Source organism: Salvelinus alpinus, chromosome 11, assembly GCF_045679555.1.
Source record: "Salvelinus alpinus chromosome 11, SLU_Salpinus.1, whole genome shotgun sequence".
Taxonomy (NCBI): domain Eukaryota; kingdom Metazoa; phylum Chordata; class Actinopteri; order Salmoniformes; family Salmonidae; genus Salvelinus; species Salvelinus alpinus.
The window spans coordinates 68,465,393-68,484,178 of NC_092096.1; the positions used below are offsets into that span (position 1 = coordinate 68,465,393).

The following is an 18,786-nucleotide window of genomic DNA, read 5'->3' on the forward strand; positions in this document are numbered from 1 at the left end:
ATGATGACATTTCTCTAAAACAGGCTATAGGCTACATGTGCACCACCAAGTCAGAACAGTAGGCTACGTTATGAGGGGGAAAGGGATCAAATGATTAGGGTGAGGCACATGAGCTACTAACAGCTTATTACACAACATACACGTATTACTTTCTTAGCTACAGTATACATATCTCTCTGGCATATTACATCATTTATACAGCAGCGTACAATACATTTTTGGACTCCCCTTGTTGTGCTCACTTTTACAGGAAGGTGGCGCGGCGGTCCTTCTTGTGGGTAGATTTTGTCATCGAACTTTGTCATCAAAGTCTGGCATTCTCTTGCTTTATGGTACTTTCAAGACAACTGGGAACTCTGGAAAAAAAAACAAGGTCGAATCATGACGTCAGTGATCTTCAGGTCGTAGCTCTAGAAAGAGGCCCGAATTCCCGACTTGGAAATCCGAGTCGGAGGACCGTTCCAAACACATTTTCCCAGAGTCGGAGCTCTTTTTTTTCAGAGTTCCCAGTTGTCTTGAACTCTCTGAAGTCTGAGATTTCTGAGTTTCCAGTTGTTTTGAATGCGGCAGAAGTCATGCTTTCTTGACAGAAAAGAGACCCTTAAACCCAGACTTGGACCACACACCCACTCCACTGAATAGCGGGCTAGTGATTGCTTTGCAACGGTTCCAGTTAGCCACTGTTTCCTTCCCAACCACTCATTGTTGAATTTGCGATCTCAAACTTGTTGTGTAATAATTTCTCTTCATATGACAAGAAATTTAAAGGATTTGGCAGTAGATTGTCTACTTGATTCATGATGACTGCTTGTCTAGCTTGCTAGCTAAGATTTTGAAAGTATGATGTTGTCATGATCAGTCCAATCAAATCTACAGTATAGATAACGTGATTACATAATTGTATCTGTGGCCAATGACCTGGCACTTCTAATGTAACTCTATGGCAGCATCCAATGGGCTTGAATTTTCGATCTCTCCTTGTAGATTTTGCGGTGAAATAGCGACCCCTGAGTGACAGAAAACTGAGCCAATCACGACGCAACTAGAGAACATTGCCAACCCCTAAACTCCGTTTTTTCCCGCTGGCTTGCCCCACCACCACAGAAAGCACTAAGCTAGGCTGAAACACCTGCATTTTGGAGCTGCTTTTTTGCAAAAAAGCAAAAAAGAGACCATGGATGCAGCTTTATTAACGCAATGATTTTTTTGGGTACATTGTTTGCAAACTGATATGTCACACGTATTAATGCCAAAATAACATGCAAAACAGGCAACAACAAAAACAGGTGGGGCTCTGCACTTGCCCTGAATGATGGGTTGCCACCGAAGGGGAATACATTAAGAGGCATAAAAACAATGCACATGATTAAGATAATATAAAACCTTTTAAAGTTTTCACTGTGGGAAATATATGGTAGCCTAACAAGCTAATGAACCACAGTCTATTAAATTGGTCAATTCTATTTGGATGTAGGCCTACCACTATTATCCAAAATAATGCATATAAACTGTATTTGATTTTATTTTTTTTGCTGGAATTGATACCCATTTTATTTCTGATTCCAGATCAGTTTTTCGCACAGACGTAGCGCTTGTTTAGAAGGTATGGTACAGCTTTAAGAAAAGGGGGTTCCTTCCGAACTCGGATACGAACTCGGAAATACAAACTCGATTCAGAAAAAAAGTCTAAATGAACGCGCCTCCCTCGGTTTCCACTAATTACCACAGCCAAAGTCAAAATTGACAATATAGTAAAAATTAATGAAAACAACAAATAGCTTTTTGATATTAATTTAAGGTTAGGTTTAAAATCACATTGTAAGAGAATTGTAGAAATAGGCGGGGTTTGTGGCTGTCGTGACGACCATATCCCTCCCTCCACAGACCCAGTCCACCTTGGTCGTAGTTGCCAGCGTCCAAACTAGGCTGCCACAAGCCGAAAACATCGCCACACACCCGGGCAGTAGTAGTTTTGAGCATGGCCAATTCAACTGGGAACAGTGTCGTACCACGTAAGTTATCAACTTATTTACCTCCTGTTTTGGACCAACTCTCGCATCCGCCTGCTTAAATTAAATCAATGCAGACTCAGTGAACTTGTGATTTGAAAACTTAATTTCTCTACAAGTTCCACCATAAGATACAGATCAATGTCATGTCTATGTACCGTGGCTACTTATAATTAATTCATAGTCGAGGTTTCTGTAAGGTGCGGCTGGGTGGACACTACACGACTTTCAAAATCCTAACATCGCTGAGCCTTTCAAATTAAACGACCGCCTCTCCGGTAGTATTATTTTATTTTTTTGTAGCGCGCACACTAAACGATGTTACACTACAAGATTCTTCACTGACGATTCTCGATACCATACTGCCTCGGGAAAACAATGATTTGATTAAACGTTAACGTAGTTACGAGCTGTGGCTCAAAGCAGCCTTACAAAGTCAGACATTCACGCATACCATACAGTTAAAATCTAGTAAACATTTTGAATTGAATAACGTTGTTTGTGCATTTAAGAGCTGTAACGGTTTGACACTTTTTTGTTGTTGTGTTGCTTTGGTTAAAAGCAAGTACAAAACTTATACTAGAAGACATCGCTCCAGGCTGGAGAGTCAACACATTCTGGCTGATGCCAAACAACGTCATCTCACTGGCTTCTGTGGCGAGCTCTCCTATTGGCTATTGCAGATCACCGTTCTCAAAACTTTTCGTGGCACATTGTACGCTACAAAGAGCATTGCGGTTATTTTGTGATGATAAAATCAAACATGTTTGAAAATATCGGGACGTCAGGGACTGCTCAAAGACGAAATCGGTAGCTCTCAGATTGCGTCTTTTACCCGCTCACGTTAAACGAGCGTCGGTGACAGCTGCGCGCCCCAAGTAGGGGATTTTTGGCTCTGGTTTCAAACTTGTCAGGGACAGCTAAATCGTTGACAAAATCGTTTAGTGCACATCCGGTTTAGTTGCAACAGAGTAGCTTTACATCAACCTGGTATTGGATAGCCTACAGCAACTTGGACTCAGGTAACATAGTAAAGGAAAACCAGGGACCTACGAGTAAGTATGATACACTACATGATCAAAAGTATGTGGACACCTGCTTTTTGAACATCTCATTCCAAAATCATGGGCATTAATATGGAGTTGGTCCCCCCTTTGCTGCTATTCCACTTTTCTAGGAAGGCTTTCCACTAGGCTTTCCCCACCTCTTTAAGGAATACCTAGGATAGGATAAAGTAATCCTTCTAACCCCCCCCCCCCCTTAAAAGAGTTAGATGCACTATTGTAAAGTGGTTGTTCCACTGGATATCATAAGGTGAATGCACCAATTTGTAAGTCGCTCTGGATAAGAGCGTCTGCTAAATGACTTAAATGTAAATGTAAATGTAGATGTTGGAACATTGCTACGAGGACTTGCTTTCATTCAGCCACAAGGGCATTAGGGAGGTCGAGCACTGATGTTGGGTGATTAGGCATGGCTCGCAGTCGGCTTTCCAATTCATCCCAAAGGTGTTCGATGGGGTTGAGGTCAGGGCTCTGTGCAGACCAGTCAAGTTCTTCCACATCGATCTCAGCAAACCATTTCTGTATGGACCTCGCTTTGTGCAAGGGGGGCATTGTCATGCTGAAACAGGCAAGGGCCTTCTCCAAACTGTTGCCCCAAAGTTGGAAGCACAGAATCTAGAATGTCATTGTATGCTGTAGTGTTAAGATTTCCATTCACTGGAACTAAGGGGCCTAGGCAGAACCATAGAAACAGCCCCAGACTGTTATACCTCCTACACCAAACTTTACAGTTGGCACTATGAATTGGGGCAGATAGCGTTCTCCTGGCATCTGCCAAATCGAGATTTGTCCGTCAAACTGCCAGATGGTGAATTGTGATTCATCACTCCAGACAAAGCGTTTCCACTGTTCCAATGGCAGTGAGCTTTATACCACTCAAGCTGACTCTTTGCATTGCGCATGGTGATCTTAGGCTGGTGTACAGCTGCTCGGCCATAGAAACCCATTTCCTTAAGGTGCTTAACACGACAATTTTTGTGCTTACGTTGCTTCCAGAGGCAGTTTAGAACTCTGTAGTGAGTGTTGCAACTGAGGACAGACAATTTTTATGCGTTTTGGCACTCGTTGGTCCGGTTCTGTGAGCTTGTGTGGCCTACCACTAGACTTTTCCACTTCTCAATAACAGCACTTAGTTGACCGAGGCAGGGAAGAAATATGACAAACTTCCTTGTTGGAAAGGTGGGATCCTATGACGGTGCCACATTGAAAGTCACTGAGCTCTTCAGTAAGGCCAATGTTTGACTATGGAGATTGCATGGCTGTGTGCTTGATTTTTACACACCTGTCAGCAACGGGTGTGGCTGGAATAGCCTAATCTACTTATTTGAAGGGGTGTCCACATACTTTTGTGTGTGTATATAGTTTCATTTTACATTTGTTATGTATTAACGGATGTCCATGTTACAAATTGTAATTCATACAATATGTTAGGCGAAGGGTTAGCTAACATGTTAAGTAGTTTAAAATGTAGTAGGTAGTTAATTACCTAAAATGGTGAAGTTGTCAATGATGAGATTGTGTTTGAATCTTTTGGTTTGTTATATGTCCACCCTGACCAACCAAGTAACCTTTAGTCTTATTGTACGATTGGTATGCTAACATATCATACTCATTTAATCTCCCTGGGTTTTCGTCTACTATGTTACGTCTAGTCTGAGACCAGCCTGCCTACAGTGATGCAAAGTTTCATCACCAAAGTGGATACTTTTGCCAACAGCTATGTTGTTTTTGAATTTCCTGTGAGGCACATTGCATAGGCTGCCTAGCCTAGCCCTGTGTTTCTGTTGTCACCTTGTGCAAAATGTAAAACTGCAGCTACAATAGGCCTTTCCTGACCTATTGAACCCTTTAATCTAAATGTGCATTGTTGTGATTGTAAGGCGGTATGGGCAGTAAAGAGTGTAGGTCTAAACATGTGGCCTACTGTATGAAGATGAGGCATACACAGGCAGAATGACTTCTGCTGTCTGGTTAATTATTTTAAATTTAATGCTCAAACCGGTTTAAACGCTTCCATCATTTACAATGTGAAACGACAAGCATTAATTCCATTTGAGTGGAGGAAGACAGAGTTATTATGCCATTGACGTGCCAAGAAGAAGTCCTCAAAACACATGACTTTAGTTCCTGCTTTGGCTCTAAACTTTAGGCCCTCCTGTACAATAACATAGGATATGACCTTTGAGGATATGAGGCTCTGCTTCATCCTCCTCCGTGACTAACCCAGCTTTGTGACCATGCAGCTGTTGTCTGTCGCTCACAAAGGCCCAAACTTAATCCTCAGCATCGTTTGATTAAACGCAAACATTCAACACATGGGTTTTAAAATAAGCACGGGGAGCATAGACATGCACGTGATTGTAAGATGTGTATCTCCCGTCTGTCCGTTCCTCTGCCTGGGTGCTCTGTGTAGGCTGGAGCTAGAAGGGAATCAAAGACAGCAGCTGAGTCTTGTTCCTAATTGGCAGGACACTCGTAACTCTCTCCGTTCTGTTTAGCAGTGGCTGTTACAGGGAGAGAGTTTTGACATGCATGAAATTCAGGGAACTCTCTGGACAATTAGGCACAAACTTAATCTAAAAACAGATACTTTCCCTAACGTTCTTTTGTGACATCAGACTAGCCTGATTATGCTCCAATGGTATTTATAGGATTCTGGTTCAGTGATATAGCAGTGATAATACATTCTTTGACTAGTTATCTTTGTCTAAGATGTAATACAAGTAGTTGGACAGCCTCATGGAAAAAAAGAAAGACAACCACATCCTCTCATCTGTCCTCAGTGGAACCGTTCCACTTGACGCGTAGCAGGAAGCTCCGTTTGCCTTCCAGATCCCGTTGAACAGTTGACTTACCCAGACACCTGTGTTGACATACAGCTACGATAAAAATAGTTCCATACACCTACAACATGTCTGTCTTAGTGAATGTCACCCGCTGGACAATAATGACTCGCATGCTCCGTGGTCCTTTTGATATAAACCTTCTTTAGGAACTGGATCTCTGTGCCATTTTGAGTTCCCCTTTTCCTCGCTTTTAATTAACCGATCAACTTTTGATATATTCTGGTATTGTTCAAATTGATGAGGATACTATGGGTTTCCTCAATGGCTGAATGCTCCTACAACATAGTTTCAGACGTGGGGGCGGCGTATTCCTTAGCTGTGTCACTATGTAGAGACCAGGGCCTAAGATATTCAACTTTCAGGGACATCCATAGAGGAAATGGCTACTCTTATTTACCAAGACATACTCTCACACTCACAGGGTCCACGTTGAACCATCATAATCTCCTCACCTCCAATGTCGCATCACTACAATTACAGTCGTAAATTTTTGCCGGTGTGTTTTTGTGCTGATTTATTTTACATGGCAAATGACATCGGCGGTGTCCGCCCCTGGATATGGGGATGCACACCACAGCGGCAGGAAATCTGAAGATGGTCCGATGAGACGATGTAGGATTTAATTCCTCTGACAGTAACATTAATCTCTGTAGATGATGTGTACGATCCACACAGCGCTAGAGAAGGGAAGGAGGGGGAAAATGGATGCTCTGGGACCTGCTGTTGTGGAGGTTAGAGAAGGATAACATGTTAGATGGAGGTAAGATGTTATCATAAAATATATTAAAAGTAGACGAGGAGAGGAAGCCTCTTTAGACTATTGAAATGCACCCCTAAACTGTCCATTCATTGTGTGTAGTTTAATCCAATCAGGCATTTTATGTGTAAAGTGAGGGATGGGGCAGAAGAAATGTAACCATTCTCAAATTAATGGACTGACCATCCATGATATAACAAATTATAGTTGTAACTAGGTTGAGGCTATACAGTGTTTGTCAACAAAATATATGTAAACAAACATTGGAGTAAAATAGGCTCATATTTTGGGTTCTGATGTGGTATGACTCACATCCATATCTTGACCCCCCCCCCCCCCCCACAAACACTGGATCTGTTGGCAGGTAACTGGGATTGGATACTCTAAGGGTCTCTTGGGGGTCGTGACCCGGGTTAAGGCATGTGTCACGAACCGGCTCGTAGCCCGTAACAAAGGGGGAGACAGCGCGGAGATGGAGAAATAACTTTATTTAATAAATATATTTGTTAACTATATCCAGGTAACAATGTAGTGTGCCAGAACAAACAAAACACAGACGCCCCCAAAAGGCCACAACCAAAACAACCAACAGTATGCCTGCGTGGAGAGTCTCCTCGACGTATTGGGGGGGGGGGAGAGGTGTATTTGTGTCCCATTTCACGGACGACCCTCGCAGCGCCGCCCACTGACATCCTATGAAGGAGAACAGAGAGAAAGAACTGGTCAGAGTGGTCAGTGGTGGTCAGAGTAGACCACAGTCAGATCCATCATGCTTCAGGGGAGAGGGACAATGGGGGGGGGGAAAGAAACACAAAGACATACACACCCACTGAGAGTGGTATGTTTGTACATCGTACGGTCACATGTAGACACCATCACATAGAACACACAGTCACTAGACACGCTCTCACTCCCTCTCGCACAGACGGGATACACACAGGAGGAAACACAATGACCCGATTGTCTGCTTCATGTGGCACTGGGTGGAATGTCTCACGTGGGAAACGTCAGGAGAAGACGGGGGAAGATACGCACTGTAACCTTTGACCCCCCCCTGAGTCAGTCAGGAATATGTAAGACAGTGGGGTCTGAAATTGACACCCTTGATTTAAGGGTATGATCTTTGACCCACTAGCTTTCTCACTCATTATTTATGATTAATTCAGGATTATCTGTAACCATGGTAACATTCACATGAAGGTAGAAATGTTTAGAAACATATTCTATTCTTATTTACAATAAAAGTGACTCCAAAATGGCACAATACATTATTTAGCATTCATTTCTATTGGGCACAAAATAATCTGAAACAACCATTGCGCACTAGGAATGTGGGACCAAACAATCACCAGTTATTTCAGCTCTGTGAACATGGAAGAAGATCATGGAACCAGGCTAAAGGTTTTTGTGGGGGGGGGCACCTTGTGGTTTTGGCCTCAGTCAGTCACAGAGGAAGTGGAAAGATTTCCCCAAACTAAAGAGACCTTGCTGTGTGTGTGTGTGTGTGTGTGTGTGTCACTCCATTCCTGATGGCACAGGGATGGCAGGCCCCCGTCCAATCAACGGCCCTTAAAGACCTGATAAACAGGCCTACCAACTGTCCTGATAAACAAGCCTACCAACTGGCCTGATAAACAAGCCTACCAACTGGCCTGATAAACACTGCCTTCACCACAGTCCTGCTCTGTGTCTTGCAGATCTCTCCCTCTTTCTGCTTCCCTCTTTCTCTCCAATGAAAACTTTCCCAGAGAGAGTATGTTGAGGGAAAAGAACAATGGAGTGAGAGACGAGGAGGGAGAGCTGGAAAGTTACCGGGATTACAGCCTCCTTGGAGTCAGCAGTCTCCCTGGTGATACTGACATTCTGTCTCTGTCTTTCTCCCTCCTCTCTTGGTCATTAAAGGGCTGTCGGCGGACATGACAGCCCGCCGCGCTGGGGAGAGAAATATGGGACAGCACTTTTTTATCCAGCGAGCGAGGAAACATGAAAGCACTGTCAACTTTCATTATCACCTGAGTGACCGTTGAGTTCAGTTCTGACTAGAGCTTAAATCCTCCCTCTGCTGACTAGTAGGAATATCTGGTGCAACTCAGAGTATGAGTCAAAATGTGACGTGTTATCAGTGGTGACTAGGTAGTAAATTGAATGATGACTAATGGAGTGTCTTGTGGTTACCACACATGCATTATCCATTTTGTTCATCTCTTGTCAATATTTAACTGTCTTATTTTTCCATCTTCCTTTCCTTCTCTTATCCCCCTTTTTTTCTCTCATCTGGTATGGTTTTATATTGTTACTGTCCTTTTGACATAAACCTACTTTAGGAAGGGTACTCTCTGTGCCATTTCCAGTTCCCCCTTCCTCACTTTTCAGTAACTGATCAACTTTGATATCTGGTATTGTTTTATTGTTACTGTTCCTGAATGGAAAAAATGACAAATTGATGAGGATACTATGGGTTTCCTCAATGATTGTTTTCTCCTAGAACATAGTTTGAGGCGTGTGTGTGTGGTGTATTCCTTAGCTGTGTCACTATGTAGAGACCAGGGCTTATGATATTCAACTTTCAGGGACATCCATAGAGTAAATGGCTACTCTTATTTACCAAGACATACTCTCTCACACTCACTGGGCCCACATTGAACCATCCTAATCTCACATTTCTCTCATCCCACCCTTTTTCTCTCTCTCCTTCTCATCCCCTCTATCCATATCCCCTTTTTCAATCTCTCCCTTCCATCTACCACCTGTCCTCCCCCTGTCTGCTTTCTAGCGGGTCAGACAGCGGGGGGAGGCAGCCGTGCAGGAGACGACCATGTGAACCCAGAGTACATAGCCTTCGTCCTGGTGCCGGTCTTCTTCCTCCTGGGTCTCCTGGGGGTCTTGGTGTGTCACGTCCTGAAGAGGAAGGGTTACCGCTGCACCACCGAGGCTGAGGATGAGGAGGCGGCCCGGGTAGCAGAGGCGGAAAAGAAGGAACTGGAGATGTGTACAGGTGAGAGATTTTATATTTTCTCATTTAGGGGTTCATATGCCAACCGGGATTTGAAACATAATGGGTCATGTTCCTCTGTACACAATAACTCTTCACTCAAATTCACTTGTTAACTGACGGGACATTTCGGACAAATTTGGTTCTCTATGCTATTGTTCTGGTTGTTGCTGTAGTCAGTCATGACTTGAGTAGGGAGTTATGCATTGAGACGTGGTGCCATTTCATTTTATTTTTAAAGCCTCTTAGGTCTACTGAAGGCCCAAGGTCTATTGGGAGAAACCTTGGTGAAGAGTATTCGGGTTGGATGTTCCTTGTAAACACTTTCACTACTCCGACATAGAACCTTATTGTTGAGTGTTTTTAGATTTCCTGAGCGACCAAGATATACGGTACAGAGCGTTTCGTTTGTCTCGAAAGATAATCAAGATGTCGCAATAGTTTCTCAACAATTGTGAACCTTGTCATTCTGTTAACTGGCAACGTTTCCTGCCACTGGTTTAATCTTCACTCCTCTGGTCAAAACCATTAGGTGGAGGGGGGATTCTATCATTCATGTCATAGAACTATGAGTCAGAGCATGGTAGTGAGGTCAGGGTCATCAAGCCAAATACCCCCACCTACTCCAATAGTAATGGACCATTCCAGTGTTATTACTGTATGACTGCATATGAGAAGGAATGGTACTTTGTTTAACCAAGTGAATGTGCAACGTTTAAATGTTTTTATTTAACTAGGCAAGTCAGTTAAGAACAAATTATTATTTTACAATGACGGCCCTCCCCTAACCTGGACGATGCTGGGCCAATTGTGTGCCGCCTTACGGGACTCCCGATCACGGCCGGTTGTGATACAGCCCGGGATCGAACCAAGGTCTGTAGTGACGCCTCTAGTACTGAGATGCAGTGCCTTAAACCGCTGCGCCACTCGGGAGCCCGTCAACATGTCCTGGCGTGGACCGAGACGATGAAAGTGAGAAAAAGTATGCACCCTCACCACCATCTCAAGTTTAGACTTTAAGGCTCTGGAATTGTGTGGTTCCTGACAGCACCACCACGTGGAGGGGAAATACACCTGAGCTCCATGGAAGACGATCTAATGTTATTGGTCACATACACGTGTTTAGCAGATGTCATTGCGGGTGTAGAGAAATGCTTGTGTTTCTAGCTTCAACAGTGCAGTAATATCTAACAATACACACAATCTAAAGGAATGGAATATATAAATATTTGGACTAGAAATGTCAGAGCGGCATAAACTAAGATACAGCATATACATGAGATGAGTAATGCAAAATATGTCAACATTAAAAGTGACTAATGTTCCAAATATTAGTGGCCAGTGGTTTCAAGTCTGTGTATATAGGGCAGCAGCCTCTGTGCTAGTGATGGCTATTTAACAGTCTGATGGCCTTCAGATAGAAGCTGTTTTTCAGTCTCTCGGTCCCAGCTTTGTGATGCACTTGTACTGACCTCGCCTTCTGGATGGAAGAGGGGTGAACAGACAGTGGCTCACATGGTGGTTGTCCTCGATTACCTTTTTTAGCCTTCCTGTGACATCGGGTGTCGCAGCCTCTGCTAGTATGAAAGAATGAGTGTTCTCTCTCTCTCTCACCTGTTCTTTCGGTCTCTACCACTTATTAAAGCCATTGACATAGAGCTGCATGCCTGGTCTTTCCTAAAGGAAGGTTGAGACTGCAGTCTTTGTAAAGGGAATTTTCTTTCCACTCTCACCTACAGAATGGGGAGGTTCTGTCTAACAGGACTATGGTATTCCCATTCGAGGTTGGGCCTTTACTGTGCTGTCTGCAGGGCATAACATTAACACCCGCTACTTGCGGGTAGATTTAGGTATTGGCGGGTAAGAATGTCCATTGGCTGGTGGTCAATTTGCAACAGTGCGAGCATTACATTAGCAAATAAAAAAGTCAAGTATGAGAACATGTTTGGGTTAGAATCATGCAGCTGTTATTAAAGTATTTCTGCTGTTTTGTTCCATAGCTGCGAATTGCACAAATAAAGACGAAGTATATAACCCACCCTACGCAGCAACACTACTTGGCAGGGGATCTGTGCGCACTGAGTGACGCGCGATATAGATTCATTTTTGGAGGCGCTGCGCACAGGCATACACGTTGATCAAGTTTCCTCGAACGTCTACAAAGTGAGACTTTCGGTAAAGTGTTTCTTGTCCATTTACACTGCTTTGTTCACAAGCTCGGTTTTTCAACGTTTGAGTCTGCTGCTTCAACTTGATAGTGAAGAGACGCCCTAGTCAGATCCTAAATCTCTCACAGACACACGTGACAGAACTCGAGTGGCCCTGTTACCGCGGTAACCTCCCGCCCTTAAAGGGGCAGCAGAACATTTTGTCTCGTCTCTATTATGGTTAAAATACTCGAGTCACAAAACATTTTATGAAATTGAGCAATATTACTTCCTACTAATACTTCTTGTTTTAGAAACATTACCAAGCATGCTCATATTTTTTGTTGTTGATGCAATTATGGTGAAACAATATTTTGGCTGGTAAAACATCTGAGTGGCTGGTAGATTATATATATATTTTTTATCTACCTGCTACAGTGGCTGGTGGACCAAAATGTACATTTTAGCCACGGACTGTCTGAAACCTCTAGTCTCTCCAGGCCCAACCCCTCTTCTTTCCACATTGTTTAGAGACAAAAGAGTTGGAAAGAACCTTGTTTATTTTACACTCCACTTCCTGGTTCAATTCTGAGTCAACCAGTGTTAGAGAATGAAAAAAAGGGGGGGGGGGGGGGTTTTACTGGAGAGGGGAATGGGGGAGTTACTGTAGATGGGTTAGGGGAGGAAAAGGCCATTTTTAAAAAGAATGTTTCACAACGTGATATATTGATAATATACGTTAATCATTTAATCCAAGGGCCGGGTTTTGTTCAGTTGCGCACACCGTGGCAAAACCTTTTGCAATGGGAAATCAAAATCTGTGTTCTTCCAATTGGGAAATTTTAGCAACTTCCTCCCTGTATCAACAGAACCTGCCACAGCAATGTGTATGTCTACTGTTTAATGATGTAGCAGCTGTCCATATGTAACAGTATAACTTTAGTCCGTCCCCTCGCCCGACTCGGGCGCGAACCAGGGACCTTCTGCACACATCAACAACTGACACCCACGAAGCGTCGTTACCCATCGCTCCACAAAAGCCGCGGCCCTTGCAGAGCAAGGGGAACCACTACTTCAAGGTCTCAAAGCGAGTGACGTAACCGATTGAAACGCTATTAGTGCGCACCACCGCTAACTAGGTAGCCATTTCACATCCGTTACACATATACCATGAGTGTCTTATCTTGAACACAGGAAGTATAGCTCATTCCCCCCCCCAACATCGGACACCCCCTAACGTCAGACACTCTCTTGCGGTTGGAGGATTAAATTACCTCGAGCTCTACATTTTAAATGGCCTGGAAAATAACAGTACGTTTTGAGACTGAAGACACCGTTTTTCATTGTAGTTTATGTAAGTTAGGCTTTGAGAGTAAAAAAAAAGTTGTGTATGTTTGATTATTTTTTTTTTTTGTAGGTTTTGGAAACTTAATTTACATAAACTGCAATGAATGAAATATATACACACACACACACACACACATACACACAAAGTTGGAAGTTTACATACACCTTAGCCAAATACATTTAAACTCAGTTTTTCACAATTCCTGACATTTAATCCTAGTAAAAATTCCTTGTCTTAGGTCAGTTAGGATCACCACTTTATTTTACGAATGTGAAATGTCAGAATAGTAGAGAATTATTTATTTCAGCTTTAATTTCTTTCATCACATTCCCAGTGGGTCAGAAGTTCACATACTCAATTAGTATTTGGTAGCATTGTCTTTAAGTTGTTTAACGTGGGTCAAACGTTTCGAGTAGCCTTCCACAAGCTTCCCACAATAAGTTGGGTGATTTTTGGCCCATTCCTCCTGACAGAGCTGGTGTAACTGAGTCAGGTTTGTAGGCCTCCTTGCTTGCACACGCTTTTTTAGTTCACCCCACAAATTTTCTATGGGATTGAGGTCAGGGCTTTGTGATGACCACTCCAATACCTTGGCTTTGTTGTCCTTAAGCCATTTTGCCACAACTTTGGAAGTATGCTTTTTGCCACGTCCATTTGGAAGACCCATTTGCGACCAAGCTTTAACTTCCTGACTACTGTCTGGAGATGTTGCTTCAATATATCCACATAATGTTCCTTCCTCATGACGCCATCTATTTTGTGAAGTGCACCAGGCCCTCCTGCAGCAAAGGACCCCCACATGATGCTGCCACCCCTGTGCTTCACGTTTGGGATGGTGTTCTTTGGCTTGCAAGCCTCCCCCTTTTTTCCTCCAAACGTAACGATGGTCATTATGGCCAAACAGTTCTATTTTTGTTTCATCAGACCAGAGGACATTTCTCCAAAAAGTACAATCTTTGTCCCCATGTGCAGTTGCAAACCGTACTCTGGCTTTTTTATGGCGGTTTTGAAGCAGTGGCTTCCTCCTTGCTGAGCGGCGTTTCAGGTTATGTCGATATAGAACTTGTTTTACTGTGGATATAGATACTTTTGTACCTGTTTCCTCCAGCATCTTCACAAGGTCCTTTGCTGTTGTTTTGGGATTGATTTGCACTTTTTGCACCAAAGTACGTTCATCTCTAGGAGACAGAACGCGTCTCCTTCCTGAGCGGTATGACGGCTGCGTAGTCCCATGGTGTTTATACTTGCGTGCTATTCTTTGTACAGATAAACGTGGTACCTTCAGGCGTTTGGAAATTGCTCCCAAGGATGAACCAGACTTGTGGAGGCCTACAATTTATTTTTCTGAGGTCTTGACTGATTTTTCCGTGATGTCAAGCAGAGGCACTGAGTTTGAAGGTAGGCCTTGAAATACATCCACAGGTACACCTCCAATTGACTCAAATTATGTCAATTAGCCTATCAGAAGCTTCTATAGCCATGTTGTTAGATGACACTACAGTGGTAGGCTTGATTACCAACAACAACGAGACGGCCTACAGGGAGGAGGTGAGGGCCCTCGGAGTGTGGTGTCAGGAAAATAACCTTTCACTCAACGTCAACAAAACAAAGGAGATGATCGTGAACTTCAGGAAACAGCAGAGGGAGCACCCCCCTATCCACATCGACGGGACAGTAGTGGAGAAGGTGGAAAGTTTTTAAGTTCCTCAGCGTACACATCACGGACAAACTGATATGGTCCACCCCACCCACACAGACAGCGTGGTGAAGAAGGCGCAACAGTGCGTCTTCAACCTCAGGAGGCTGAAGAAGTTTGGTTGTCACCAAAAACACTCACAAACCTTTACAGATGCACAATCGAGAGCATCCTGTCGGGCTGTATCACCGCCTGGTACGGCAACTGCTCCGCCCACAACCGTAAGGCTCTCCAGAGGGTAGTGAGGTCTGCACAACGCATCACCGGGGGTAAACTACCTGCCCTCCAGGACACCTACACCACCCGATGTCACAGGAAGGTCAAAAATATCATCATGGACAACAACCACCCGAGCCACTGCCTGTTCACCCCGCTATCATCCAGAAGGCGAGGTCAGTACAGGTGCATCAAAGTTGGGACCGAGAGACTAAAAAACAGCTTCTATCTCAAGGCCATCAGACTGTTAAACAGCCATCACTAACATTCAGTGGTTTCTGCCAACATACTGACTCAAATCTCTAGCCACTTTAATAATTAAAAATTGGATGTAATAAATGTCACTTTATATGATGTTTACATACGCTACTCATCTCATATGTTTATACTGTACTCTATACCATCTGCTGCATCATGCCTATGCCGTTCGGCCATCGCTCATCCATATATTTATATGTACATATTCTTATTAAATGCTTTACACTTGTGTGTAAAAGGTAGTTGTTGTGAAATTGTTAGATTACTTGTTAGATATTACTACATGGTCGGAACAGGCATTTCGCTACACTCACATTAACATCTGCTAACCATGTGTATGTGACCAGTAACATTTGATTTGATTAAATCCATGACATAATTTTCTGGAATTGTCCAAGCTGTTTAAAGGCAAAGTCAACTTAGTGTATGTAAACTTCTCACCCACTGGAATTGTGATAGTGAAATAAACAATTATTGGAAAATGACTTGTGTCATGCGCAAAGTAGATGCCCTAACTGACTTGCCAAAACTATAGTTTGTTAACAAGACATTTGTGGAGTGGTTGAAAAATGAGTTTTAATGACTCCATCCTAAGTGTATGTAAACTTCTGACTTCAACTGTATACACACACATTTTGTGGGACACGCTGTATATTGTACAATTTGACTGCATGACAGACCACATATAATTTACTATCCATCTTTTAACCTACATTTTTCATACTCAATTAGATTTTAGTATTACACTTCTCACAAGATTTATTAATCATATTTTTACGACAGCAATAATCACAAAACATGGATGGCTTGATCACAAGATAACACTGAAGGTAATATATTACTTAAATGCTGTTGAATATGCCGATAATGGGAGGTGCTACATTACCTTCCTCTGGGTCACCCAGGCAACAGACCTTCCACTGGGTCACCCAGGCAACAGACCTTCCACTGGGTCATCCAGGCAACAGACCTTCCTCTGGGTCACCCAGGCAACAGACCTTCCACGCAAAACAAAGACAGGCTAGTAGCCCATCTACCAGAGTGTCATTTATCCTTTAAGCCCCATTCAATCCTAAGGCTTATCCTCCGGTATCAGATGATATGTATATCTCACGGACTCATGGAACAGTTCGACAGGAAGGTTATGGCTCTTGAGAGGGGTGTGTGTGTGTATGCATAGGTGTACAGTGTGTATCTACTGTGTAGGTGTGTGTGTACACTGTGTGCGTTGTGTAGACAGCCCTCATCTGTTACTTCTGCTCCAGTTTACTACAACAATACCATTACGCCTTGCTATGGTGTTATAAGGAATGTCCTAAATATGAGGAACTTAATATACCATGTATAGGGCTGGTCGGTATACCGCATTTTACCATATACCGGTATTGATGCACGGGCCAGTTTGGGTTTTTACTTTACTTTCTATACCGGTATTTGAATGTTTGGTTTGTTAAAAGTGATACGCAGTGTGTAACGTCTCTCGCGCTCTCTCATATATATATATATATATATATATATGCCACTTTCCACACCGACCTAGCCCCGCCCCCTGTTTCTCAAGGAGCGCATTAGATGGTCCTCAACTGCGAGACACTTGTGTTCCGTCTACATGGTAACATTGTTACATTGTAACATTGCTGACACCAACAATGCCGTTTTTACTTTGCTTCTTAATGTAAATCCACCATCATTCTATAATTACACTAGTTTGGAAATAGCTAGTTTCTTTTCTTAGCAAGTTGGGCCTAAATCTTGTTAGCTGCTAATGCTAATCGCTAGCAAATAAATGTATTGAGTCAGAGCAAATGTAATTCACTATACAGCCTTATAATACCAAGGATGGTATAGACCTAAAATCAGCATGTTTGTTCCACAGATTCTTCTAAATCAAAGAGGAATAAACAAATTGTGACAGACCCACAGTGTATTACATAAATGCCCTATGATGATGAAACATCTGTCTGGTCAGGTACCTTTTCATCTCTGGTAGCATGTTTGCCTTTCTGATGAATGTTAGGGAAAGCCTTTTCATGTCGACGATGACTAATGTGTTCCAGTGTTTTATTGAGCTCTTTTTTTTTGTAAATTTGTGTTTCTCTACAGAGCTGAACGACACCTACAGCGAGGACAATGACGACACCGTGGGACAGATTGTTCATTACATCATGAAGAATGAAGGTAACTAGGCAACAATACAGTAACCACTGAGTGTTTATGGATAGTGGATAACTCTGTCTCCTCCCTCCTGACAACAATACTATAACTAGTGTCTATATACCACTCTACTGTCTCCTCTCTACTGACAACAATACTATAACTAGTGTCTATATACCACTACTGCCTCCTCCTGACAACAATACTATAACTAGTGTCTATATACCACTCTACTGCCTCCTCCTGACAACAATACTATAACTAGTGTCTATATACCACTCTACTGCCTCCTCCTGACAACAATACTATAACTAGTGTCTATATACCACTCTACTGCCTCCTCCTGACAACAATACTATAACTAGTGTCTATATACCACTCTACTGCCTCCTCCTGACAACAATACTATAACTAGTGTCTATATACCACTCTGTCTCCTCCCTCATGACAACAATACTATAACTAGTGTCTGTGGATCACTAAACAGTTCTCATGGTTATATTAGACCACTTGGTGCTGAGCTGTCTCTCTCTCCCGTCACACTGTCTTTCACACTCTGAAGCTACAGGAGGAGGAGGTGTGTGTGTGTGTGTGTCCCTGTTTAACATCCGGTGGGAGGTGAGTAGGTCTGTGGTTCTACATGGTACACTAATTACTGGAGCTGCTGTATGGTTACAATAGATTGTAAACACAGTAGCTTCCTACAATGGTGGAATTACCCATCATCCTATTGTATAACAAGGTTATCACAAGTATATTGACATCAACTGTACCGTGCCATTGACTCACCCTCATTAGGTGACCTACGCACGTGCACACGCCTACATTCTGCGAGTCAGTCTTGATAGGGCCGTATTGCCTGATGTATGAGGAAATAGGAAGTCAAAGCCTTTTCCTGCTCACGTTGGCATGCTGCACAAACCCTGAGGGATGTAATACTGATTTATACTCTCCTTCCTTCCAGGTGGTCACAAAGGTGTGTTGAAATGCCCTCGTCATGATAAGCCATTTTAATATGATGGTAGGCTTCTAGGGTAGTACACAGTCCTAGTTTGTGGGGAAATCGGGCTTATTTTGACCGACTAGAGGAAACAGGACGTACACATGGTCATGTGAAGTCCGGTCGGAGGTGACTCCGATGTTTCCACACGTCTTTCCTCATCTTTATGGGTTTAGTTATTCTCCACTGAAGTGTTGGCCAATACAGTGCCTTCAGACCCCTTGACCTTTTCACATTTTGTTACATTACAGCCTTATTTTAAAAAGGATAACATTGTTTTTTTTTTCGCTCATCAATCT

The 18,786-nt window shown here is 43.0% G+C and overlaps 1 protein-coding gene across 3 annotated transcripts in view; it reads left to right on the plus strand.

The window, feature by feature from the left end:
• Window positions 1-1,695: 1,695 nt before the first annotated feature.
• Window positions 1,696-18,786, plus strand: part of rell1 (RELT like 1) — a 32,105-nt gene continuing 15,014 nt past the window's right edge. The window contains exons 1-4 of one of the 3 annotated variants that reach the window (XM_071334084.1): window positions 1,696-1,798; window positions 1,885-2,012; window positions 9,450-9,671; window positions 17,437-17,511. In XM_071334084.1, coding sequence (XP_071190185.1) covers window positions 1,979-2,012; window positions 9,450-9,671; window positions 17,437-17,511 — 331 coding nt within the window. In that variant the 5' untranslated portion in view covers window positions 1,696-1,798; window positions 1,885-1,978. Of the gene's footprint in view, window positions 2,013-9,449; window positions 9,672-17,436; window positions 17,512-18,786 lie in introns of all 3 variants that reach the window. The other 2 variants (XM_071334085.1, XM_071334083.1) reach the window with 2 other exon arrangements.